The following is a 26,767-nucleotide window of genomic DNA, read 5'->3' on the forward strand; positions in this document are numbered from 1 at the left end:
AATTTTTATACATATATTTTTATTTATTTCAGACAGGAAGGGAGAGGGAGAGAGAGATAGAAACATCAATGATGAGAGAGAATAATTGATCGGCTGCTTCCTGCACACCTTGTCCTAAGGATCCCAGGCATGTGCCCTGACCAGGAATCAAATTGTGACCTCCTAGGTTGATGTTCAACCACTGAATAACTGACTGAGCAAAAAAATAAATTTTAAAATATGGGGAAATCTGTATTATTTTAGCCTATCCTGCAGGGCCATAAAACAATAGGGTACATAAATAGAAACTCTTACTCAATTTCTACAGTTGGGAATAAACCAATAAAATAAAATGAACAATGGGGAATGGTGATAACATTAAACATCTTTAGCTATTCTGACCTGTTCTCGTGCACTTTAGATATCAGAGCTAAAAATCACTAGACACAGTCCCTCAATTTCTATTTCAACAGTTTAAATGTTTTCCTGTCATGCTCCCACTCCTCAGAACAGACCTCTCTTTTTGTATCTAATCTGTGTTTTATTACTGATTCAATAACATCTTACTGGAGATCAGTAAAGGGGGGAGGAAATGTGTTTGAAGACAGGGATGAAAGAAAATAACTTTTAAAGAATTAAAAAAAATAATGCTGAAAGCTCTCTAGGAAAGACTGAATGTAAAAGTAAAAAAGTACATAGTTGTAAAAAAAAAAAAGGAGTTTTTAAATGTTTATTTTCTATTCACTTTTTTATTTATGTGATAGTTTAATTAATAAACATGTCAAGTTAAGAGAGAGAGAGAGAGAGAGAGAGAGAGAGAGAGATCAGTTTAATTGTACGTTTTCCTTACTGGGAAGCACCTTCTTTCTGTTTCTTCCTTTCTCCACAGAGAGGAAGCAGATGACTTTCTGCTGCCCCCTTCTGGTTTTTGGCAGCTGCAAATTTAGGAATATGATCATACATGAGACCTTCAATTAATTGTCTTTTAGGGCCAGGCAGCTCCTTCCAAAATGTGACATCCTTTTCATCTGGTAGCTAATATATTAGTGCTCGTAAACATCTATTTTCCCATCTCTGAGTCCTGATAAGCTTTGTACCTTGATACCCTTGAGGTGAGGGTGGTGGAGACAATTGGGGACTATTAGTCTTAGAAACCAAAACTGGAACATTTTCCCTAAAGAGAGAAATGTGGGGAAGGGATAGTCCTTGTTCTTCAAGATTTTACATCTATTTCAGCCAACATTAAAGCTAAAATATCTTGAGCATTGACCATCTTTGACCGAAGACTGTTCTAAGGGCCTTTTTTAAAGTATTATTTTTTTTTAAGTTGCATAACTATCCTAAAGCATAGGCACAGTTTTGATCCCCAATTTATAAATGAGCAAACTGAGGGACAGAGAATGTAAGTAACTAAACCATACAGCTAATAGATGGCGAATCTAGGATTCAAATCTAGGTAGTCTGACTCTATTATCCATGCTTTTATCTATTATAATATACTGTTTATCAAATAAAAGTAAAAACACCACCTACTTTTGAATTAGTAAAAAACAAACAAACAAACAAAAACAAAGCACCCCTGAATAGATTAAAGAAAATTCTATAGAAGGGGGTCAGAGAGCACATCCAAATAGTGAAAGTCAGGGCAAGTTTATGGATGTAGCAGAATTTGGGACAGGCCTTACAAGACAGGTTGCACTTTATTAGAAGATTGGAGGGTGGGGAGGAAAGAGCATGGGCACATTCAGAGAACAGTAGTCCATTCTAGCTGGAGTCTGAAGGCATGTGCCATACATGTTAACTGTTGTTACCGGCTATTAAGTCAGCAAATGGAAAACTATAATAATCCATATGTACGAGACCCACAAAGTTATTATTTTAACAAATAATTTCCATGTTCTTAAAATTCTTCCTAGGCTTTTATCAATGAAGACTAATGAACAATTTGAGTTTCACCTCTTGGTAGCATCTGTCACTGAGCTATGTAACAGCCAATGGGTAATAAACAAGTGCTGTAATGGCCTGGAGTTGGAAGACCTGGTTTTAAGTTTCAGCCTTGCTCGTTACTAGCTATGTAACTGGTGATCCCATTTGTCTTAAAACCTGCATTACTATGAAAAAGAACAGAACAGACCTCAAAAATATCAAATCTGTCTGGTAAAAACAAACATAACTGAAAATCTATCTTGGAAAAGATAGCTGCCAGGACCACAAAGAGAATTCACATCAACTGTCCTCTTGCCTAGACACACAGCATCTGGAAATAATCTGGAATTTATTTGCCAGTGGCCTCAAAACTGATGATGCAAACAACGGAAGCTTCTGTTCCCACAAATCTCTTCTTGAAGTTTCTGTTTATCTACTCAACTCTCCCCTAAATATTGCACAGCTCCTGAAAAGATCTCTTAATTATCTTTAAATCAAACAGCCTTACATGCAAAACCCTACTGAAGTCTCTTTTATAAATAAAAGGCAATATATTCAGTCAGGCCTTTCTCTCTGCCGTATAGCTATAATTCCTGGCACCTTTATTATGATTTCACAGGAAGAGAAACAGCCAGTTACAGGAATTCTGAATCAAAGGATTCTATACTGTGGAAAAAACAACTTGGGATATATCTTTTTATATGAAACTGGAGCAGTGTTTTAAAGGGTTCTGCAGTTTTAAAATGGATCTACGTAAGCTCTCAAATCTTTTTAAGTCCCAAGACTGGTAATATCTATTCGTTTTTCTTTTGATATTCATAGTTAATGTGGCTGAAACTTCAATTCTACTGATTTACATCCATAAACTTCTTAGTGAGAAACTAAACAAAGTCCTGAAACTCATGCTTTCAAAGTTGAGGCTTCTGGTGATAAAGTCTAGCTTCTGTATCAGAGATTGAGAAACACAGTATTATAGACACTTAAGGCACCCCTGGGAGGCATCCAAGATCATTGGCTCATCTAAGGAAACTGTGTCCAGAGAGTTTATTAAACTGGTTCCAGGTTACAGATCAAAGTGGGAAATCAAATGGTCCCCAAATCCAGGTTACCCGATTCTGTCCTCCCATCCAAATTTGAATGACTTTGTATTTTAATGTTGAATCTCTGGGTGTGCAAGGTTTTTTCTGGGTTTAATTAATTTTATGTCACTTTGTTGTGAGGTATTTCAGTCTTCACTGAGTCTACATCATCTGGTTTATTAACTAGATTGCCTTAGGAAAAGGACTGGCAGAGTGATACACTGATAAGCCTAGCTGATCAGCCTCTGAACTGGAAGCCAGGCCTTCATCCTGATGAAGCTTGGACTTGTCCCAAGGCTCTAAGAAAACTGCTGTCTTACCAGGTCTCAATTTCACAGATTCTCAAAGTCAGTAGAACTTCAGGGACCACCTAGTCAGGGCAATTTCCAGTCAGGGCAAGACAGCAAGAAGACTCTACTACAGCCATGTTTTGGCAGCTATTCTTTCTCCGAAGGTCTGTGGCCAGTTCCTCTCAAACAGTTCAAAGGTGGTCAGTGAGGCAGCAAACTTATAAATAAACCCGTATGTTGATAATAGCCATCCTAACAGGTGTGAGGTGGTAGTTTGAATATTATGCTAAGCAAAATAAGTCAGTCAGAAAAATCTAAGAACCATATGATTTCAGTCATATGTGGGATATAAAACTGAAGCTCACAGACACAGACAATAATATGGTGGTTACCAGAAGGAAGGTGGTAGGGGTATTTAAAGCATAAAGGGGGCCAAATATATGGTGATGAAAGATGACTTGACTTTTGGGTAGTGGGCACACAATACAATACACAGATCAGGTACAGAAATGGATACTTGAAACCTATGTGATCTTATTAACCAATGTCACCCCACTAAATTTAATAAAAAGAAAATAATTAAAAACAAACAAAAAAAATAACCCTATATATGTATAATGAAAATAAAATTTAAAAAGACTCACCCTCTTGCTGTCTTCTAAATCTACTTTCAATTCATTACTTCTATCAATGGACTAGCCATTTTCTCATTAACTGAGGTTCAATTTTCAGTTCATTTTTGAACCTCCTGTTTTCTATATTTTATATTCAACCCGTCATTAATTCTGTTAGTGATAGTTTGAACTGTGAAACCTAAATCTATGACACTTCTAAAACAAAATACAGGAGAAAAATCCTTGTGGTGGTTGGTTAGGCAAAAACTTCTTTGTTGACATCAGAAGCACAATCCATAAAAAATAATTGACAAACTGTACATCCATAAAAAATAAAAAATGCTTTGAAAAACAGTAAACTGAATAAAAAAAGACATATTTATAAGAAAAAGAATTACCAAAACTCTATAAGAAAACAAGCACTCAACAACTAAAAAGAGGCAAATGATTTGTACAGATACTTCAGCAATGGAGATATATGAAAAAATGCTCAACATTTTCAGTCATTAGGCAAATGAAATTAAAACCACAATGAGATACCACTAAACTCTATTAGCATGGCTAAATGTGTTGGCAAAAATGTGGAAGAATTGGAACTGTTGTTGGGATTATAAAGTAGTACAACCACTCTACCCATTTCACTCCTAGATATTTACCCTCCTCCCCAATAAAAACGTATGTCCCTACTTGTACACAGATGTTTCTAGCAGCATGGACTGCTATGAACTCCTAGAAGAACCTTCAGGGGACTCATTCATCACGGTGGAGAAATAAAAGAGAGTAACTATCTAAGGCAGTGGTCGGCAAAAAGAAATTTCAATCATTGTACTGTTGATATTTGGCTCTGTTGACTAATGAGTTTGCTGACCACTGTTCTAAGGCGGGAGGTCACTCTGGGAAAGGTGGAATGTGAGAACTAAAGCCAGGAGAATATCCTTGAAGGTTACCCCTTCTCCCCTCCATGGCCTCCATGGCCAGGCTCCAGGATGAAATGAGACCAGTGGGGAGAGAAGTACAAAGTCTAAAGGCTTAGAGGCTGAGGGTTCCCATCCTAACTCCCATCACGAAGCTCCAAGGAACCTTTGACAAGGCGTGGGCAATACCAAACATTCAGCTATTCTCTAATGCACATTAACAATAAGAACCTCTGCCGAAACCGGTTTAGCTCAGAGGATAGAGCGTCAGCCTGCGGACTGAAAGGTCCCGGGTTCCATTCCGGTCAAGGGCATGTACCTCGGTTGCAGGCACATCCCCGGGGGGAGTGTGCAGGAGGCAGCTGATTGTTGTTTCTCTCTCATCAATGTTTCTAACTCTCTATCCCTCCCCCTTCCTCTCTGTAAAAAAATCAATAAAATATATTTTTTAAAAACAATAAGAACCTCTCCTAGGCCCAAGGATTAGCAACTAAGCACTAAACAAAGCACTTGGCAATATTAAAGTTTCTAAAAAATGCTCCAAGAGTCATTTACCTCCCCCCGGCTCTTATGCTTTTCTTAATAATGTTCAAACATAATGAGCCCTGGCAATATGATAACTGAAAAAAATTTAATTTCCTTTTATTGCTATAACACACAATCTCTGAGTCCTCACAGGAAAATTACTACTGCTTAAACTCATGAATGTTGTTCCGTCCCAACAAATCCCTTCAACAAATCCAAAACCCAGTCAGATGTGGGTTCTTATAACATAGGCCCGGGATGGTACACGTGCCTTCTAAGGAAGCATCAGAATATTTTTGCTTATTGAAAAACAAAGCTATTTTGGTCCTTCCTTTTTAGACTGGCTGCCAACCAGGACCTGGAGACATGCAGGCTGCCATCTGCTTCACCCCAGCTGTTCCTGACCTGCCATCCGTCCCCAACCAGGGATGCCTTATATCTGCCAGGTCAGTTAAGCAACTGATGAAAGATGCCTGAGACCCAAGTATAGTGTAGATAAATGTATTGGCAGCAACACATCCTGTAACACAACCCTGACTTCCTCTCATTAATGGGTGGCGTGCCACTCTCCATGACAACACAGAGCTGTATTCTGAGAAAAACAGACCTTCTCATGGAGCTCGGCAACCATCTTTTCTTATTGCATGATAATTAATTCAGCTAAAAATCAAAAGGTTATTAAAAAAAAAAAAAGTTACATCCTTAAAATAGAATGTTATATACGTTAGAGATTCCTATCACTGATCCTTCAGAAATTGCCATTATGTTGCAGATGAAATGATGGGTCTTGATTATAGATGCTCTGATAGTAAGAGGAGGAACACATTTAATTTCATGCATCTCTAAACTGCCATGCCCCAAAATGATTTGAAAGTCTAAATAAGCCTTTAAAAATGTAATTTGCAAGCATTCTCAGTGGAGAGAAGGATACCACAAGAAAAGAAGGAATTTTTATGGCTTGAGTTTGCATTCTCTTAATGCAATAATCAAATACTCTTACAGGATTTGTTAAAGCTTGTTAGTACCATGAACATAATGGCTTTTATTGATGCTACATTTTACTGATGACATGCAGTTTTATCTCCTGAAAAGGGAGACACAGAGCCTGCCTTCGGGCTCACCTGTCTGCATGGGGCAGTACACATGGACTTTGTAGTTGCTAAGCTCTGAACTACTGACTGGGTGGCCCAGGAAAGTGATACTCTCCACAAATGATGAAGGAAAACTCTAGATAACCTCACTATAAAATAATATTGACCTCAAGCTGACAGATCCCAAAAGGGAATTTTTGTGGAGAAAAAGCTAAGATCATGGTTCTTACAAAACCAACAATAAGAAATATATGGGAGCCCTGATTGGTTTGGCTCAATGGATAGAGCGTGGGCCTGCGGACTGAAGGATCCCAGGTTTGATTCTGGCCAACGGCACATACCTGGGTTGCAGGCTCGATCCCTAGTGCAGAAGGCAGCTAATCAATGATTCTCTCTCATCAGTGATGTTTCTATCTCTCTCTTCCTCTCTAAAATCAATAAAATATATATTTTTTTAAAGAGAAATATATGGGATTTCCTCTTATCCTTAATTTTGATTTTCTTCTGCTCAGATCAAAATGCTCTAAAATCTGGTCTCCATGGAATCCCTTGTCTCGGTTTCCTTACTTTTTATTATTTATCTATGCAGAAACATGCCTTATTTCCCACCTCTTAGTCATATCTATACATATTTTATAATGTTCCTGGGTCAGGTCTTCTTATCTTGTTTATTTATTACATTTTTATTCTTATTTTAATCATGTTTTCTTTATTTTGTTACAGTTCTTAGCATGCCTTTTTTTTGTGTTGCTTTTATATTTTGTTTATTTTACTTTAATTTAGCCTTTTTACTGTTTTAAACCATCTTTACTCTTGGTTTATTTTCCCTTTAGATTATGTAGAGTATTATCAGGCCAGGTTTTTTTTTTTTAATCATCAACCTGCATAATTTCTGGTATTAACTGCCTTAATAATCTTTAATTCATATTATTCTTTTGTTTAGAGTAGGGGTGTCGAACTCAATCAGAGAAGGAGCCAAAATCTAAAATCCAGCCTAAATCGCGGGCCGAATGGTTTACTGAACAGTCATAAACTGTCATTGTGATGGAAACGCAGCGGAGTGCAGTGATGACAGCGCGGTGCGGGCCACATTGCAAGGCCTGACGGGACGGATTTGGCCCGAGGGCCTTGTGTTTGACACATGTGGTTTAGAGGATCATTTCCCTTTTCTTGGTGTCTGTTTCCATGCTTTGTTTGCAAGTGGCAGGACAGAAGTTGATCATAGATTTGTGGGTCCCCCAGAGAACAGCACAGCCAAAACCGGGATGATTAGATATTTATTCTCCCTCCTGCTGTCTAGTGAGCGACCTTTCTAACTCTCCTTAGAAGATCCCTGAGACTCCTTACATGTTCAAGCCCCTGAACTTTGAAACCTGTGTACTTCAAGAGATTCAAAGGCTGAATGTCTGTCCTGGGGTGACAGGATAACAAGCTGGCATCTGCCAGCAGTATCCTGAATTGTTGAAACTTGGAGCTGCTTTCCTGTGCACCTGATATACAATGGCAGAGACTCAATCAGCTCTGGATCATTTGAGATTTCCCAACCTCTTTGGCACTAAAGCTCTTTACACAGCCATTGTGGATACTTGATCACTGGAAGATAAGATGATGTAGCAGCTACACCTTGCATGCAGGCCTGTCTCTACAGGCTAAGGCAGGGAAAGAGTTGAGCTAATGAGAGAGGTAGCAGCCAAAAGTCCTGCTGTGGGCCTTCCCTTCAAGATGGTACTGCCTAAGGAATGAGAGATCCTCAGGCAGATCAGCAAAAAGCTGTTAGTTGAAGGATTAGGAAAGTGCTTCTATATTTCATCACCCTAGACCTGTGATTTTTAAATTGACTCTACGGTGTATAAAGTCACCCCATGTAGGGATGGATGTGGCATCACAACCATTGCATGCTGAAGACCTAGCAGGTAGAAATACTTCAGGCCCTTGGTGTCTTCAGGATTAATACTCCTAATTTCAATCAATGGAGATAAAACCCAAGAATTCATAATTGTAACTTTATCTAACATTTGAATACAACTTTCGGGAGTTATACTTAGTCTCATATACGTATAACAGTCATCTTAAGAAATCATAAAAATGTTTCTTAAAAAAAATAATCTGAGAGAGGGAATTTTCTTAGAAATGGAAGGGCAGAGAAAGTACAGAAATGAAAAAGTGATGTCATAGTTAGAACTTTTTTTAATGAAGCAAAGGAAAGGATGACAAATTAAACAGTGGGTCAGATTTAAGATAGACAAAAGTCTTCTGTATGACCTATATGGAAAGAGGAAATAAGGATTTTATGAAACTTTCAGTAAGACTCCAGGCCACACAAAACTGGGGGTCATGTGAAGATTTAATCATGGAAGATCTTAAAGGTAGGACAAGTTTCTCAGTTAAACTTTAATGTACAAGGAGAGGAATAGGGTCACATTTATTCATCACTGCATGTCCAGCGCTTTAGAGAAAGGCTGGACACCCACTAAGTGCTCAGTAAACACTAGTTGGATGTTGAATCATTGAAATGAGTTCTATGTTACAGACATACTTTGGGACAAAAGAAAATTTGAGACATATTTCTTTTTTTAAGACTATGGCACTGTGTTTTATGGGGTGGATTTTTAATTGTTTCTATTTAGAAGTTGAAACTATTTTTTACATTTTGTCATAAGCAAAGCAAAAGGATGAGAACTGGGCAGATGCCAGCCAAATATACCTTTCACCATAGGCAAAAATAACTATCAAAGGAGCCCCATAGGCTAAGAACCACTAAAGAAAGACAGAACTTGCTGTCCTCACACATTCATTTATATTTAACTTTTTTCATTTTTAATATATTTTTATTGATTTTAAGGAGGAAGGAAGAGAGGGAGAGGGATAGAGAGATGGAAACATCAATGATGAGAGTCATTGATCGGCTGCCTCCTGCACATCCCCTACTGGAGATAGAGCCCACAATCCGGGCATGTGCCCTGACCAGGAACCAAACTGTGACCTCCTGGTTCACAGGTTGACTCTCAATCACTGAGCCATGCCATCCGGCCATTTATGTTTATCTTAATGATGGGTAGGAAGGCACTTGCAATTATGATTTCAGGACCTAAAATTTAAACTCAGGACATAGTTAAAGGCAATCGTAGATTTTAAATAAAGGTTTTTTTAGAGTGTAGAATCTAATCTATATGAGGTTTATATTTAAAACAAAAACACCAAAAAGATGGTAGAATTCACCCAATTCAGAAAGAAAAAAAAAAAAGAAGCCACATTACTATTTTTAAAAGCAAGTAAAAGAAAATTGAGTACATGTTCATGGAAGCTTTTAAAAATGAACCCAGATAAAAATAACTGAAACTTTCTTGATCAAAACAAAGTAAGATCAAATGGGAATTCTAATGTAATGCTTACTGGAAACACTTTAAATTCCAATATGAGGCTATTTTTGAAACTCAGGAATTGGAACAAATTCTAAATCATATTTTTAAAACCACAACAAGGAAACATATAAAAAGTTAGTTGTAAGGTATCATTCTGACAGATATTTGAGAAGTGGAACATCAACTATAAGTCATAATTTATTTGGCCAATTATTTAATGAGCTTTAGGTCATTCCGGTCTTTTCCTGCTATAGCTTGTGCTGCACCGAACAAGCTTCTTTGTACGCATGTGTGAGTGTATCTGTACACAGTTCACAGTGCAGCTGCTTACAGCTGAGAGGAAGAATGAAGTTATCTGTGGTGATGTAGAAAAATTCTTTTAGATATAGTATTAATTAATAGTAGAGGCCAAATAGTGCATATAGAGTATATTTCACTGTGAATAAATAAAGAGAAGAGATAAATATATAATTTTTTATCTCTCAGATTAAGAAGAAAAAAAAATCCCAAAGTGTAAAAATACTCCTAGTGGTCAAGTTGTAAAAACAGGCCTCTCTCATACACTGCTGATGAGAATGTAAACTGATAAAACCTCGCAAGGAAGCAATTTGGAAACAGCTATTGAAATTACAAATGTAAATACTTATGAGGATTATGTGCAAAATTACACATGTATAAGGTTATTTTTGTTATATTATATATAATATAAAAAGAGAGAAAGCGCTCAATCTAAAGATCCATCAATAGGGAAGTGGTTTAAATAACATAATCATAGTCTAGAACACATGTGTCAAACACAAGGCCCGCGGGCCAAATCCGTCCCGCCAGGCCTTGCAATGTGGCCCGCACCGCGCTGTCATCACTGCACTCCGCTGCGTTTCCATCACAATGACAGTTTATGACTGTTCAGTAAACCATTCGGCCCGCGATTTAGGCTGGATTTTAGATTTTGGCCCCTTCTCTGATTGAGTTCGACACCCCTAGTCTAGAATATCATATAGATATAAAAAATGAAAAAGCTCTCTATCTACTGATAGGAAAAGATCTCCAAAACAGAAATGAAAACAGCAAGGTGTTGAATAGTATATATAATACTATTCAATAATACATACCATCTTTTGTGTCAAAAAGAGGTGTGAAATAGGAAAGTGATAGCCCAATAATATGGAAAACTTACTTGTAAAGGTAATACTCTGCGTGATCTATCTCTTCTCGAGATGAGATGTTGTCCACAAACTAAAAGACAAAAACACAAACTTTTGAATGAATACAAATTATGCCATATATTGGGTTTAGTTCATACACCGACATTAAAAAAGACAAAACACTCATTTTATTGAAACCCTTCTGTGCTAATGCAATAAAAAAAAATATACCATGTCTTCTCTTTTTCTTTGTAGAGAACTAACTTGATCAGAAAAACTGGAAATCAAACATGAACCTTATTCAGAGCAAGAGAACACTCCTCCTTTATACTATATTATACTATACTATACTAATTTATAACTAGTCTTTGATATTTCCCTTTATCTTTAAACTCTAAAATTTTCTATGTTCTGAGCTCCAAATACATGGGAACACATATCTGAAAGGTTAAAGACTCTACTGGCTAAAAAAATATGCTCAAGAGATAAAAATCTAAATTTAGAGAACTCAATCTTAGAACTGTTTTTCTTATTCTGACTTAAGTTCTGCTATGGAACAGCCAACCATCAAAGTCTCCTTTTGAACCCTAAAAATCTATGAGTATGCTCCTTAATTCTAAACTAAATAAGGAAACAGAAAGAGCTATTCCAAGGATAGATTCTACCCTAAAGTAGAGACTCGGAGGCAAAAGAGATGGAGTAGAAGGTAACACATGTTGTGAATATCATTAAAACCTCAGAATGAGAGAGAGAGAATAAAAAGGGGGAGAGTTTCTCAAAATGCCTCTGACTTATGAATTGGATTTAGGAATCTCATTAAGGGGCGAATGAACTGGTGTAAACACAGGACCTGCAGTTAAGAGCTAGCTCTCCTGACTGCTTGCTGTATGGCATAAACAGATGGCACAGCCCCTCTGGAACTCAGGTGCTCCATCTGCATAAATAGAATAAAGGCACCTGCCTCCAAGGGCCTGCAGGCCCAATAAGACAATGCATGTGAATGTTTTTAAAATTCTGCAGTGCTGCCTAAACAAATATCAGGGATTATGGCAACAGAGATTTTATCCTTCATGAACCGATGACCTCTCTGTTACCCTTCAATCTGAACATTATGAGTCTATAAAACTTGTTATGACCTAGTTAAACTCTTCTCCTACTAAAAGGAGACTATCTCGAGACAAAAAGAAAGAACCCAGACTAAAAATAATGATAGTTTCTTTCCTTTTCCTCTTCTAGATTTAACAGTAACCTTGAGTTTATGGTGCTATTAATTTCTACAAAGAGCTTTCACAACTAAAAACTCATTTTAGCATCATCACATCAGCCCTATGAGGAAAATACTATTGTCCTCAGATTGGAAATGAGGAACAGGAGAGGGGCCCAATGCCCAATGTCACAAAGTTAATTCACGGTAAAGACAAAATCAGTTATTATTTGAAGGAAAAGAACTTTGATGTCACAGAGAACTGGGTTTGAAGCCCAATTTTTCCACTTATGACCTGTGTGAACTTGAGAAATTTATCAACTTGAGTCTTGCATTAAAATGGAGATAATAATGCTTCTCTCTTATGGCCTCTGTAAGAATTAATATATAAGATAATGTATGTTAAGAAACTAGTACAATAGATGGCATAGAAGGTGTTCAGTAATGGTTACTGTCAATTACTATTCTTCGTTCCTAGCCTAATATTATTCTCTCCTCCACTGCTCTACAGCAGTTTAACATGGACATTAATATACATTCTTTTACAGACTTTCTCAGCTACCAAAAATATTTCCAATACTAACAAGTGAATACTATTCCTCTGATGGGTATATCAAGCTAAAAATAATCATGATATTATACAACAGAATACCATATCCTGGAAAAATAAATCAGATACATAACAATCATCACTGACATCACAGTCTGATACATTTATTAGCTTTTATTTCAGTCAAAAAATTTGTTACTTCAACATAAAACATCTATTAGTAACCACAAAAACATACTATACTCTGGAAAAATATTTTCTATGAAAAATATTATTTATTTATACAACCTCATCCATATAAGAAGCCTTTCTTGATTTCTTCCACCTTTGTCTTTGAATATACATATATATTTAAGTTTTCTTACCCGTGATATTGTTAAAGAACTAACAGGCAACTTTTTCTCATATGTTTTATCCATTAAAGATGCCAGATCAGCTGTGGAGGCAAAGAAGAAAAAAGAACCCGTTAAATATACACATTTCTTATGGAAAACCTCACAGATACAACTCCTGCCACATGGTTGCCATCATTATGAACCCAGGATTAAAACAGATGCACTTTCTTGCTATTTTTAGAAATTATTTCTGGGTAAATTAAAGAGTATAAAAAATATTGGGAATGTTTAAAAATGATTTATGTAATTGCAGTAGGGTTATTTTTTAAATAACGGCATATATTTAGTTTTTTTAAATGCATCAATAAAGTTGCTCTGAAAGGAGGCACAGTAAGTGTTATAACTGACAGACTCCAGGGAAAGGAATTAGATGGTAAGGGGCCAAGGGAAGAAGACTCTTCACCGTTTACATTTATTCCTTTTGCATTCCGAACCAGATAAATATATTAGCTATTAATTTTTTTAAATTGGAATTTATCAAATAACTTTTATACATTCCCTGAAAAAATCAGAGAAGGTACCCTCGCTTTACCTAAAGATTTTCAGCCTGAATTACTCCTATTTTAGTTTCTTTTAATTGAACATCCACTTGGCTACTTGGTATTCCTGAGATTACACAGTTATTTCAGAGTCTAAAAATATCTGAAATCCTAGGCAACATAAATCTCCAAATTCATGTCTTCTCATACTTATAATAATGGGTCTTATTTTTCTAAGTATAAAACAGAAGCAATCAAAAGAGAACCTCATCCTCCCACCACCAAGTCACTAGGCTATCAGCATCTGTGCCCCTTTACTCTGCCCAACTCCTTTTTTCACAAAGGGCAAACTTTATTAAACAAACAACAAACAAATCCACACATCTCCCTCATTTCTCCTTCCTACTACTTGTTTGCACTGCTCCCCCCAGCAGCAAGACAACTGAAAAGAGTCATACCTGGTACAATTGTGACTACTTCCTTAATTCCACTCTTTCTTGATCTCTCTCAAATCAGATTTTGGTTTCCATCATTCCACTAACACCAATGACAACCTCCACATAGTTAAACCCAGTAGTTAATTCTTCATTCTCATCTTCTTACCTGATTGCTCATGAGCATTTAATATAGTTAACCTTCATGAAAATACTCTTTTCTCTCTCTCTTGGGCTCCTTTGCAGGATCTCTGCCTCTTCTTGACTCCTAAATGTCTAAACAGTAGACTTTTCTCTTCGCCACACTCTCTCTCTGATAGCCTTAATCATCATCTACAGATTACTGATTCCACACTTGTATGTTTACCTGATTCCTGCCTGTAACTCCACACTCGTATTTCCAACTGCAAAGGTGACATCCCCATTTGAGTGTCTAATAGGTGTCTAAACATTACATGTCCTCTTCATTCTGCAGCCTTCCATTCCAAACCTGCTTCCCCCCACGTCTTTCCCATCTCAGTAAATGACCACTACCTTCACTGGCTTTCTCAGGCCAAAAATCTACAATAGGTGTCATTCTTGACCTCGTTGTTTTAACCAATTGTCAGCAAATCTTATAGGGTCTAGATTTTTGAAATGTAAATATATATTTCTTACCACAACCACTGCTAAGCCACCAATATCTCTCACCTCCTGACTACTCACCTTAACCCCCCACATTTACCAACTTATTCTCTACACAGCCTTTTAAAAGATAAATCACATCCTGTCATTCTCTTTCTTCAACCAATAGCATCCTATCACACTTAGGCTAAAATCCAAAATATTTCCTATGACCTGCAAATGCCTACAAAGCTGGTCTGTGTTTTTTATCTGTTTCTTTTTTCTCTTTTTCACACTTAAGTAAAATCCATGAAGACAAGGCTTTAACTCATGACAAATTCTCAGTCTCTAGAACATTTCCATAAAAGGCACTCAATAAATACCTAAAGAAATGAGTAAAAGAGAGGGAGTAAGAGAGGAAAGGGGGGGGAGAAAAGAATGGAAAGCAGAGAGGAAAGGAGAAAAAAGAAGTAACTGGATTTTCAAGGGTATTTTTGTGTGTGTTTTTTTACTCCCTAGTGGAAGAAATCAGTGTCAAGTAATACAGAGACAGGTAAACAACTGACAAGTATTTGTTGAAGACTTAATGCAGTGCATTTAACCAATTTTTTCTCTGTTATTTCCTGGAGGTAATGATCTCAATGATTCAGGAGCTGCTGGAGAAAACAAATTTGCAAATACCCTAAACCTAATATGATGTAAAAGTAATTAGCTTTTCTCACCACTATCTTGAAAGGATCAATACCAGATGATTAAAGAATAGTAAAGACACTCCCCTACACACACCCACACTAAGGCAAATTAATATTGTTAAATCTACCTGTTCACAGAATGATATTAAACAATACTTCCATGATACAAAATCTTTATAATCCCTTCATGATAGAGGCCCTTGTGTTGAGATGACAGGCATTAAAGTGAATTACTTCAAATTTAAACTTTAACTTTAAAAAAGCAGAATCAGGGTCTACTGGCCTAATTAAAATGGCCTCCATTTCCTGCTGGGTTTCACAGAGCGTACAATGTAGAACTGAACATTGCATTAGGTTGGCTTCTCAAGATTCTCTTCTAACCCTTCGCATCCAGACGTCTTCAGCCAAGTGAAATCAGGCTGGGGCCTCCAAAAGGGCAACAGCTGCAGGCTCAGCAGCTGCTGAATTAACATTTGCACACTGCAAGTCAGAGAGAGGTTTGCTGCTAAATATACTATGTGACCAATCACCTCCTGTGGTAATGCTGGCGTGATGAATGAGGCAGAAAAGTGCACCGAGCAGGGATGGCCAGGAAAGCTGGGCCGCTGCGGCCTGCAGAGGGCCAGCACCACAGGCTTCTGGACTATGGGCTTCAATAGCCAAAGAATCACGTTATGTGTCACTGAGGGGCCAGCAGATGCTCAGATGTTGTTCAAAGGGATGTGCTAAAGAAGATGCTTTCTTGCCTGTCACTCAGCTTCTCAGGAAATATATAACAAAGACAAAGACTATATGGAAAATGGATCTGAAAAATGCTTCATTTAACAAAACTGAACAGATAATGTGGAAGTATGGAAACTATTATAAAAATAGCCTTCTTGTTTGAAGAAAACAATACCCTTGATGAGCTGGGTACATACACATTGAGGACCCTACACTACTCCAAATAGAGGGGTGTACTGGTTCATAAAACCAGCTGAGGATTTGAATCATCTGAGGGGCTTTAAAACTTCAGATTCCTAACCTCACACCTAGAGGGTAACTCTAATTCTGTCGGTTTGAGGGGACATCAGAGGAATCCAAATTTTTAAACAAAGCCCCACGAGACTGTGATGCAGCTTCTTAGGACTGAAGTGGGTTTTATTTGAAAACTACCATGGGGGGAGAGGGGAAGAGAAACACAGTCCTGATTGCTCCTCCTAAGCTTGAAGAATATATTAAACTGAATTTTGTTTCTGGAATAAGGGAGAATAAATATCCTTTAAAATATTCCTCCTGCTATAAAAACAAAATATTTCGAAAAATTTTCAAACATGACCGAGCTTGGTTGCACAATACTATACATGTTAAATACTGTACATGTTTTTTCTTTATAGTATGTGAACACATCTCAATAAAGCTGTTACTAAAATATATGTGACTGAGCTTTCAAGAAGGTGGATGTAATTGTCAGAGGCCACAGTCAAGATGGGAGCACAAACTTTGAGTGTTTAAGGGAGCACTGCTTGTAGCAGTCACCTGAGAGGATCTGCAGGTCCCCAGGGACACAGAGCTTTGGTTTTAATGGCTTATGGGGGACAGAGGACATAACCAAGGCCTTTATAAGAAGATAAACTAGTTTAGAGAGCCTCAGATAAAGCCAGGACCAGGTAGGGCTACACTTGTAGTGAAAAGATGAATTAATTGGAAAATAATGCACCATGCAAAGATAAACAGCAGGGATGCTATCCCTGAGGATTCTAACTACAGTCCGCCCTCACACCTCTGAGGCCCAAATTCGCACTCTTCTGTTATACAAGATACACCAACCTGAGAACTTTGTTTAAAGTGGTCTAAAGAGTTGGTTTTACTGCATAAAATTCTAGAAGATGCAAACTAATCTGTAATGACAGAAAGCATATCAGTGGTTACCTGGGAATTTAGGAAGGTGGACAGAAGAGGCAGGAAAGAAGGACTGCAAAGTGATAGGTGGTGGTGGGTAGGGGGACACAATGCTCATTACTTAAGATTGTGGTGATAAGCTCATTGATATATACAAGTGTACATATGTCAAAACTTAACAAATTGTACACTTTAAATATGTGCAGTTTGTGTAAAGAATACTTCAACGAAGGTGTAAAAGAAACCCTATAACTTGATGAGTAAATTAGAGCAGGTTAGACACAGGTGAGATGAGAATTAGTGAACTGATAGATCTAAAAGAAATTACACAGAATGCACAAAAACAGGTAAAGATGAAAAGTACAAAAGAGAAATAGGAAATAAGGCCTAAACTGCATTTAATTGAATTTCTAAAAGAAGTAAAGAGAATGGGGAGAAGTGATACATGATTAGATAATAGCTAAATAAATTTTAGAACTGATAAAAAACATAAGTTTTCAGATCCAAGAAACATAAAATCTCAAATCAATTAAGCAAAACTCCACTCACACCATGTTATAGTGAACCTGAGGAATAAGGGGCTATTAAAAGTAGCCAGAAGAAAAAGATATGTTACTTATAAAGGAAAAACAACTACACCAATGTGTACTTTCTTAGTAGGAACACAGAAGGCAGAATATGCTAGGTGTAAATACGCTCAACAGAGATTCACAAATCTAGTAATCTTATCTTTTAAAATTAAGAGAAAAATAAGATGTTTTTAGACAAACAGAAACTGAGATAATTCATTAGCAACAAACATTTACAAAAGGAACTTTTCAGAATTTTTTTTAGAAGATAGAAAATAATCCTTATAAAAGACATGAGATGCTAGAATGGCAAGTAAATAAAACTGCTTCAATCTGAGGGAAAACTAGTTATGCAAAATAGTAATGTCTTACCTGTGTTTTAAAGGATAAAACTTTAATATTAGACAATAACGTTTGGTGTGTGTGTGTGTGTGTGTGTGTGTGTGTATGCGTGAAAATGAGACTGAAAGAGGAGGATGCACAGAAATCAGGCCACCTCTGAAACAGCCCAGCAAGCAGATAAATGGGATGATGCCTATGAAATGCTTTGCACAGAACCAGGCACACGGCTAGCAGTGAACAGAGATTGTTTCCTGATTTTTATCTGAGGACCTGCACTGCATGCATGGCCTGCTTGACCCCCCTAGACTGCAGTGCAGGCACACTCTGTGAAACAGAACCGGTGTTAAGACCTCCATGGTAATGAGCAACCCTCACACTATGAGCCGCACAGACCTCCACAGCTCTCCTTCAAGACTCTGACAGAAACCACTAATGGACTGGAGAGGCGGCACCTAGCTGCACAAGGAGAACCCAGAACGCCCCCTCAAATCATTTACACAGATGGCAGCCGCAGCCGCAGCCCCACCTCTTCTCTCCCCCCATGCCACGCCTCCCGATGTCCTCCAATGGGGACTCGCGGACGATGCGCTCCTCCTCACTCCCCCAATCAGCTAGTGCGCACCAGATCACCGCGTCCAATCACAGCCCTCCACATGCTGGGGGGCGGGCCTCCTACACAGGCGCCCAAGGCTCCGGAGCGGCTGGGGCTACAGAAAGGCTCCGCCCAACGGCGGCTCCACCGGCTGCCAGGCATCTCCTCCGAGTCCGCACTGCCACCTACTGCCCCATCTCCCGCAGGCGGCCTCAGCCACCCATCACCCGCCCTGACCACAGGTGCCCTCACTTCTCAGGGCCAAGGCACTAACCCAAACACTCTAATTGAAGTTAGGGGGGAAGTATGTACCGTAGTAATAGCACATAGAAGCGAATGCTTGTTTTAATCACATTCTATTGCACAGTAAGGAAAAGCATATTGTCTCAAATGCCTCTTTTCCTTCCAAGCCATTTGAGTTTCAGAATCTCCCACCTTTCTGGTATTCAGAAAAACAAGGGGCCTAGGGATTTGTTCATTCCGCATATTTCTGGAGCCATCTGCGACATGTCAGGGTCTTAGCTAGGGCAGGCATTACCATCCTCCCTAACTTTACAAGTACAGGAACCGAGGTTAAGTGACAGTTTTGGAAAGCTGAAAGAGCTGAGGGTCACACCTAGATGTCTGTCTCCCAAATGCAGGCTCTTCACCACATCACTCTGCATAACCAAGTGTTGTAAGAAGACAGGGCAAGGTCAATTCTATTCTGACTGGGTAGGATTCAGAGGGTACAAAGGGTATTCTAGGCTAGGTGGTGTTCAGTAAGTGGTGGCTGGTACTGCGTTCCCAAGTATACTCTCTTAACAAACAAGGAGACAATTATCCCCATAGACTTATTTGTTGCAGATAATAATGTTCATTTTTTTTGGCAAAAAGTTTTTCCTTATTCAGGAATCCATGAAAACATTCCCTTAGATTTGTCTCAGAATAGCAGACAGCTGACTATACCCCAAACCTAGGTGCCAAATACAGTAGACTCGTTTACTAATCTTCCCTTCATATCTAAGAAAGTGTTAGCAATAGTTTTCCTGAAATTCTTTGTTCTCTTCTCTGTACTTTCATAGTCTTTTCTTTTAATTCACAAATAGGACATCAGAACAAGTTTTGCAATATAACTGAGCCCATCACAAGTTTCATCACTCCGCTTCTGGCTGAGCTGTGCTCCCTCTGTGGGAGCACACTGACCACCAGGGGGCAGCTCCTGCGTTGAGCGGGATCAGGCCAAAACTGGCTCTCCAACATTCCCTGAGGGGTCCCAGATTGTGAAAGGGACCCCACAGTGCACAACTGGGGCCGGGGAGGGACTTAGGGAGAGAAGTGGAAGTGGGAGGTTAGCCAGCTGGGGAGTGACGTGGGAGGGCTCCAGGGCATGTCCAGCTCAACTCGCTCAGTCCCAATCGGCGGGACCCCAGGACCCCAGCAGCAAGCTAACCTATGGTTGGAGCATCTGCCACCTGGTGGTCAGTGCACATCATAGTGAGCGGTTGAGCAGCCTTAGCGATTCATTAGCATATTACTCTTGGATTGGTTGAATAGACAACTGGACACTTAGCATATTAGGCTTTTATTATACATGGTGTATACATATTTTCCACTGACTGGGCCAAGAAGCAAAAACTCCACAATGTCAAGAGGACATCTAATATGCAGATCTTGGCTTCTAACACCATTCCCTTTAAAAGGAACAGGATGCTTTGGAGAAAGAGTTGATACCGGGCCAGAGCAGGAGAGGTACAAGATGAGCTTAGAACATTGAGAATCAGCTTGAAAGGGCTCCTACGAGCCAAATCTGGGACAAGAATGGTAATGAATCATTAAAAAGAAAAACAAGAGAAATCCACAGTCCAGATCACATTGATAATGAACAGATAAATATAGTAATTCAAAGGAAGAAATGGAAAGTAGGGAGGGCTCCTGCTCACAATAGAATACTGAGTACTAACTAGTAAATGTGGAAATATTACTTGAGTTGGAAAACCATCATTTTGCAATTGTTATAATAAAGACTGATTCAGGCAAGATGCCTCAATAGATTCTAAATCTAGGAGAAACTTTTGCTAAACATGACATTAAAATGTCTCTCCACAGATTGCCTATTAGTCATAATGGAGAAAAATTGTAACTCTCTAATGGGAAAATAAGACACACTTGTCAAGGTGATCAAAATTAACACTGCCAGTGAAGGCAGATTGACAATAGGTATCTCTAGATGTGCCCTGAGAAGGACAAAATAACACTGACAATATTCTGACTGGGAAAACATATCTTGAATCTAATCATAAGGAAACCTCAGACAAACCCAGAAGGAACAATATCCTATTTAAAGAAGGGACTAACTTCTTTAAAAATGTCAGGTCATATACACGAAAGCATTCAGGATAAAGAGCTGTAATCTACGTAAGAAAAAACAACTCTTCAAAAAGTTTAAAAAAAAAAAAAAGTGTGCATACAGAGAATGAGAAAGCAAAAATAAATGGGTCAAAATGGTGACAATATGTAAATCTGGGCTAAGGGTCAGATGTTCTTTGTATTATTTTTATGATTTTTTTGTAAATTTCAAATTATTTCCATATAAAAAGTCAAAAATATTCAATCCACATATCATGTATGACATGGCAGACATCCACACTATTAAAAATACCTGTCTATAATTAACAAAACTCCATTTTACATATAAAAACAAAGCACTTTGGGGGGCATAATTTGAAAATAAGCTGAATTTTCCATAAGTGCAAATACTAAATAAATTGAGGAAAGACAGCACTTTGATTCATTCAGAACTTTACAAGAATTGTTTACCATTTTGTTAATAAAGCTGTCAGCAAGCACCTATTATAATGCTATAATACCAAATGGTATTTGACTTTGCTGCACACCACATCTGTGTCCATCTGCATTTCTGTCTGTGGTTCACAATGATTCTTCATTTCAATGCAAATATGCAGTTACTAATCTTCAGATTCTCCACAGCTCTGTTTCGGCTGGCTCCTGCCCATACATCCAATGCCAGGTCTCACAAATCAACTCTTGGCTCTCCAAGACAGATGATATAGCTAGCTATAAAAGAATCCTGCCTGCTCAAATTATGGGAAGAACCCATAAACACAGAGACTTTCTTCTTCTTTAACATAAGCCAAAAAAAAAAAAAGAGAGAGAAAGAAATTTTGGGGAAAATGTTAGATCAGCACTGGAACTGATCCACAAATTACATTATCCCCATAAAACTATCACCAATTATCACAATGACGTTATCTATAAAATATATTATGTATATGTAGCATGTACATTTCTATAAAATGATAATAGGGTTAGTGATTTCTTTAGGCTTTGCTGTTTTATAAAATAAGGGCTGCTGTTAATGTAATATACCATAGGGAATAGGAGCTTATAATGAGGAGCCTACTGCCTGAGAAGAGTTACCCAACTGTTTTCCTTAAATGGTTTATACGAGATTATAACACTGCTTTCAAACCTATCTGTCATCTGGCAATGAAACAGAGGAGAGTAAAAAAGCAGTCTGAAGACAAGAGATGACAATAAAAAAAGATGAAAGAGTTTTAGCAGGTTTGGCTCAGTGGATAGAGTGTCCGGTCCTGGGTCTGATTCTGGTTAAGGGCATATGCTGGGGTTGCACACTTGATCCCCAGTGTGGGGTATGTAGGAGGCAGTCAATCAATTTCTCTCTCACTGTTGATGCTTCTATCTCTCTCTCCTTCTCCCTTGCTCTCTGAAATCAATAAAAATATATTTTAAAAAAAGAAAATATAAAACAAATTTTGCTTTGCAGATAACATAAAACAGACACTGCAAAGCAACTAACTATACAATAAAATGGACAAAAACAAAAAAGAATTGTTTACATAACTTAGGAAGACCATTCATGAAGGCAAAAAAGAAATATCAGGATAACAAAAATTATTTTGCCACATGTGAAACAAAAGCCTAATTCTTCTTAGGAGCTAAAATGTACATCTGAATTGGGCTATCATAAAAGCATCACTTCATAGTACATCATATGAATATATTACTGTAAACATGTGGAGTGACTGAAAATGACACACAGGTACCTACCGAGGTGACAGTCTTCTTTTTCTCTTGCTTCCCACTTCTGGCTGTCCACGTATGCTGCAGAAAGCAGACATCGTTTACCTGAGGAAAAAAGACAATTATCTCAACATTCATGGTTTCACAACAGGTTCAGTTTATATGCCTGTAAACATATCTTTGTAATATGCTCAACTTACTAGATTTAAAGATTCCAACATGATACTGTAACCAACATTGCACAGTTAACAATTCAGTTCCTGACAAAATGCACTCAACCTCTAACAAGTATAACATACAGAAAACTAAAAAGGGGAAAAAAAACAAAAAAAACAGAAAACTGAAAATGTATACAATAATGCTATGGGTAGAAATGCTGGTAATTTTATTCCTATAACTTTAGGCCTAGGAACGATTTGCTTCCATTAAATTATAGCTGAGGTAAGCCCTAGAACCCTTTGGAACTGAAAACATCTGCTGAACTGTTGCTTAACTCATTAATCGAATGCCTCATAATCATTAGTTGGTCCTCAAAACAGTGCCATGTGACTTAGATCGGCATATTTACCCTTATTTCACATAAAGCAAACAATAATATCTTACCCAGTAAACCAGCACCTTAGTGGTAAATAAGAGAAACCAATAAGCCAAATTTCAGGTAACTCAAACTTTATTTAAACTGGCATAGCTGTATTCCTACTACCTAGCGCAAGGACTGGCATATGGCAATGCTCAACAGATGAGCTCAAATGAAAACCTTTTGTGCTTCTAAGGACACTATCCAGAAAGTGAAAGGAAAACTCACAGAATGAGAAAATATTTGCAAATCATTTATCTGACAAGGGATTTGTGTCCTGAAAATATAAATAATCCTTACTACTCAAAATTTCAAAAGATAAATAACCCAACTGAAAATGGACAAAAGAGCGGGTTCCATGGTATAATGGTTAGCACTCCGGACTTTGAAAATGGACAAAGGATTTGAACAAATATTTCTTAAAACAGGAAAAGTATGCACACACACAAACATACATACATACATACAAATGGCTAGCAAGTACATGAAAAGATGTTTATTATCATTTGCTATTAGGGAAATGCAAAATACATTGAAATTCCACTTCACACCACTAAAGTGACTATAATAAAAAAAGACAGATAGTAACAATTTTGATATATTGAAATAAATGTAGAAAAACTGGAAATTTTTACATTTCATGTGAAAATATAAAGTAAATGCAGCCACTTTGGAAAAGTTTGTCAGTTCCTTAAAACATAAACATGAAGTTACCATATAACCCAGCAATTCCACTCCTAGGTATATACCCAAAAGAAATGGAAGTGTGTTTCCACACAAAAATTTGTATAAAAATGTTCATAGCAATATTATTCATAATAGCCAAAAAGTGGAAACAATGCAAATATGTTGAATAGATACATAAAATGGTGATGTATTCTTATAACGGGATATCATTTGACAATTAAAAAAAAATGGATACATGCCTACACCATGGATGGAGCTCTACAACATAATACCAAATGAAAAAGAAGCCAGTCACAAACGACTAAATATTCTATAATTACATTTATAGGAAAAGTCCATAATAGACAAATCTATAGAGACAGAAAGCAGATTAGTGGTTGCCTAGATTTGGAGGGTTAAGGGTCAGGAAAACTTCAGGGATGTTGGGGAGTAACTTACTAAGTTTGTTTTTATTTTGAGGTGGTGAAAATGTCCTAAATTGACTGTTATGATGGCTAGAAGAAGGTGTTAGGTTTTTAGAGTGATGTGTGAAGGATATGAGGAGTGACATAAGGACTTGACTTGCCAATGCTCACTTTGAAGATATTTGAGAAAGGGACCATCAGCCAAGGAATGCAGATGGTGTTTTTTTTAAGATAGAAAAGGCATGAAAGCAGATTCTACATCCCTTTCAACACTATGATGTTAGCACAGCAAGACCCCGTGTCAGACTTTTGACCTACCGAACTGTAATATAATAAATCTGCATTGTTCTAAGCCACCAAATTTGTGGTAATTTGGTAACCTGCTTATTCTTCAGCCAGTCATTTTTAACACAACCATTCTCTAACTTAACTATTCACTATAAAAAGAAATGTTTTTCCATTTAATTCTTGGGGGGGGGGGGGGGGGGGGGACACGGACCTCCAAGGACCAGAATTTCAAAGTTTAGAGAACACAGATTGGCTCTATCCCACACCTTAAGAAAGACAGACATTCCATTTTCTGTAAGCCTTTAAGTAGGATGTTCATCTTTTTGAGATGCTTTATAAATGACACCATTTAAAGTTCTTTCCATCTTTGTATAGTAGATGGACGGTCTATATATTAACACTGGAATCAAAGAATTTCTATAAACTTGGACAGAACAATAGATTTGCTGTGAGTTTGTACAAAGTAGACTACTTTTCCTCTTGTATCCTGTAATGGTTCAAGATGTTTTGATAACTTAAAGTCAGGCTCCTTATCAGCATTTTCAAGTCTATAATGCACTATCCTACTTATTTAAATTACTTGCCTACAGTCTCCATTTACTAATTTCAAGACTCCTTTCATCTGTGGCCTAACCCAGTGCTTGTTTAATATAACTTTCTGTAATGATGGAAATGTTCAATTCTCAGCTGTTCCCTACAGTGGTAACTGGCCACCGGCATCTAATGAACATTAAACTGTAGCTAGTGTGACTAAGAAAATGAATTTTAAATTTTATTTAATTTTCACTTATTTAAATAGCCATATGCAGCTAGTAGCTACCACAATGGAACAGCACAGATGTATAACCGACTGCAAGTTCGCCAGTTCAACCTAAGACCAAAATGCTAGCAGGAAATTCTCTCCTTTATCTAATTGCCATTCCCTTGTTAGAATGAATGCTGGTTCCTAAACATTCTAAGCAAGCTCAATATCCTCGATGTCTTGTTGACATCGAAACACTAACAAGCATGACTAAACATGCTTGCAAATAGCTACAACAGCTTGAGATGCCAGCCACTGTGCATACCACTGCACCACATGTGTGGCATTACATATTTTTACCAGCCAGGTCAACTGGTTCATCCTCAGAAAACTTCCGGTGGCCAACTTTGTGACCTCACGTTGATATTTAATGGCTGTTCTGAAGAAGTGCGAGCAGGAGTGTCTGTATTGCTTCTCAATAGGGGCTAGAGGAGGAATGTTGGAAAGAGGAGATAGATAATAGGCACTGAAACAACGACTGGGTTATCTTAACCATATAATCATATACACGTGTCAGAAGTTAGCTTCTGAAAATGTTTTTAAAAATATATATTTCTTCCAATGTCTTTATCAGCAGATCCATTAAACAGGTTTTGAGTGGGCTGCCATCCACTCAGCGAAGTGCTTTAGACGTAAGGATTCCCATTCACTGTTAGAAGACTGGCAAAAGGAAGGTCAACCAAACGTTGTGTCCAAGGTCACAATCCGGTAAAATGAGATGAGTGCACTGAACACCTCTCCCACCGACCGAAGACCGGGGGTTCTGGCCAAAATGAGGCGGTGAAGGGAGGAACCTCAGCAGGGAGACAATGTCCATGGCCCCAGGGGTGGGCACATCTGGGCTCTTCCGGTTCGGCAGGAGGCAACCCCCCCTACCACAAACCCAGCCAGCCAGACGCAAAAGCGCTCAAGGCTAGACTTCCTCTGCTCTTTACACCCGCGGATGGGCAGACAGACACTATTGCTTCACGAAAGGAGACGGCTCTGAGACCCTGCCTCCCCTCTTTGTGCTACCGAACCTCCCAACTGACTTCCCCAGCGACAAGGTCCCAGAGGCATTCCCTCTCCTCTTCAAAGCCCGCCGCCCCTTTCACCCAAGGAACAGAGTCCTCAGGGGTCTGACGAAGCGGCCCCACCGAGGCAGCGGCCACCCACCTGCCAGGGAGAGCCGAGGCAGCGGCACTTTCCGCGCCAGGAGGACCCCGTGCCGCACCATGGGGGCCGCCATCTTGGAGTATACCAAAGCGGACGCCGACGGGGGGGCTTGCAGGCGGAGGAAGGGGCGGGGCCCCAGCGCGC

At 38.3% G+C, this 26,767-nt stretch overlaps 1 protein-coding gene across 2 annotated transcripts in view; it reads right to left on the bottom strand.

Moving 5' to 3' along the window:
- MRPS27 (mitochondrial ribosomal protein S27) overlaps positions 1-26,748 on the bottom strand; it is a 68,849-nt gene extending 42,101 nt beyond the window's left edge. Inside the window, exons 1-5 of one of the 2 annotated variants that reach the window (XM_036410182.2) lie at positions 26,624-26,682; positions 25,769-25,893; positions 22,738-22,815; positions 13,045-13,115; positions 10,958-11,016 (exon numbers count right to left, since the gene is read on the bottom strand). In XM_036410182.2, the coding sequence (XP_036266075.1) occupies positions 10,958-11,016; positions 13,045-13,098 (113 nt within the window). In that variant the 5' untranslated portion in view covers positions 13,099-13,115; positions 22,738-22,815; positions 25,769-25,893; positions 26,624-26,682. Of the gene's footprint in view, positions 1-10,957; positions 11,017-13,044; positions 13,116-22,737; positions 22,816-25,768; positions 25,894-26,623 lie in introns of both variants that reach the window. The other variant, XM_036410181.2, reaches the window with a different exon arrangement.
- Positions 26,749-26,767: the final 19 nt, after the last annotated feature.

Source organism: Pipistrellus kuhlii, unplaced genomic scaffold (assembly GCF_014108245.1).
Source record: "Pipistrellus kuhlii isolate mPipKuh1 unplaced genomic scaffold, mPipKuh1.p scaffold_m20_p_4, whole genome shotgun sequence".
NCBI lineage: Eukaryota > Metazoa > Chordata > Mammalia > Chiroptera > Vespertilionidae > Pipistrellus > Pipistrellus kuhlii.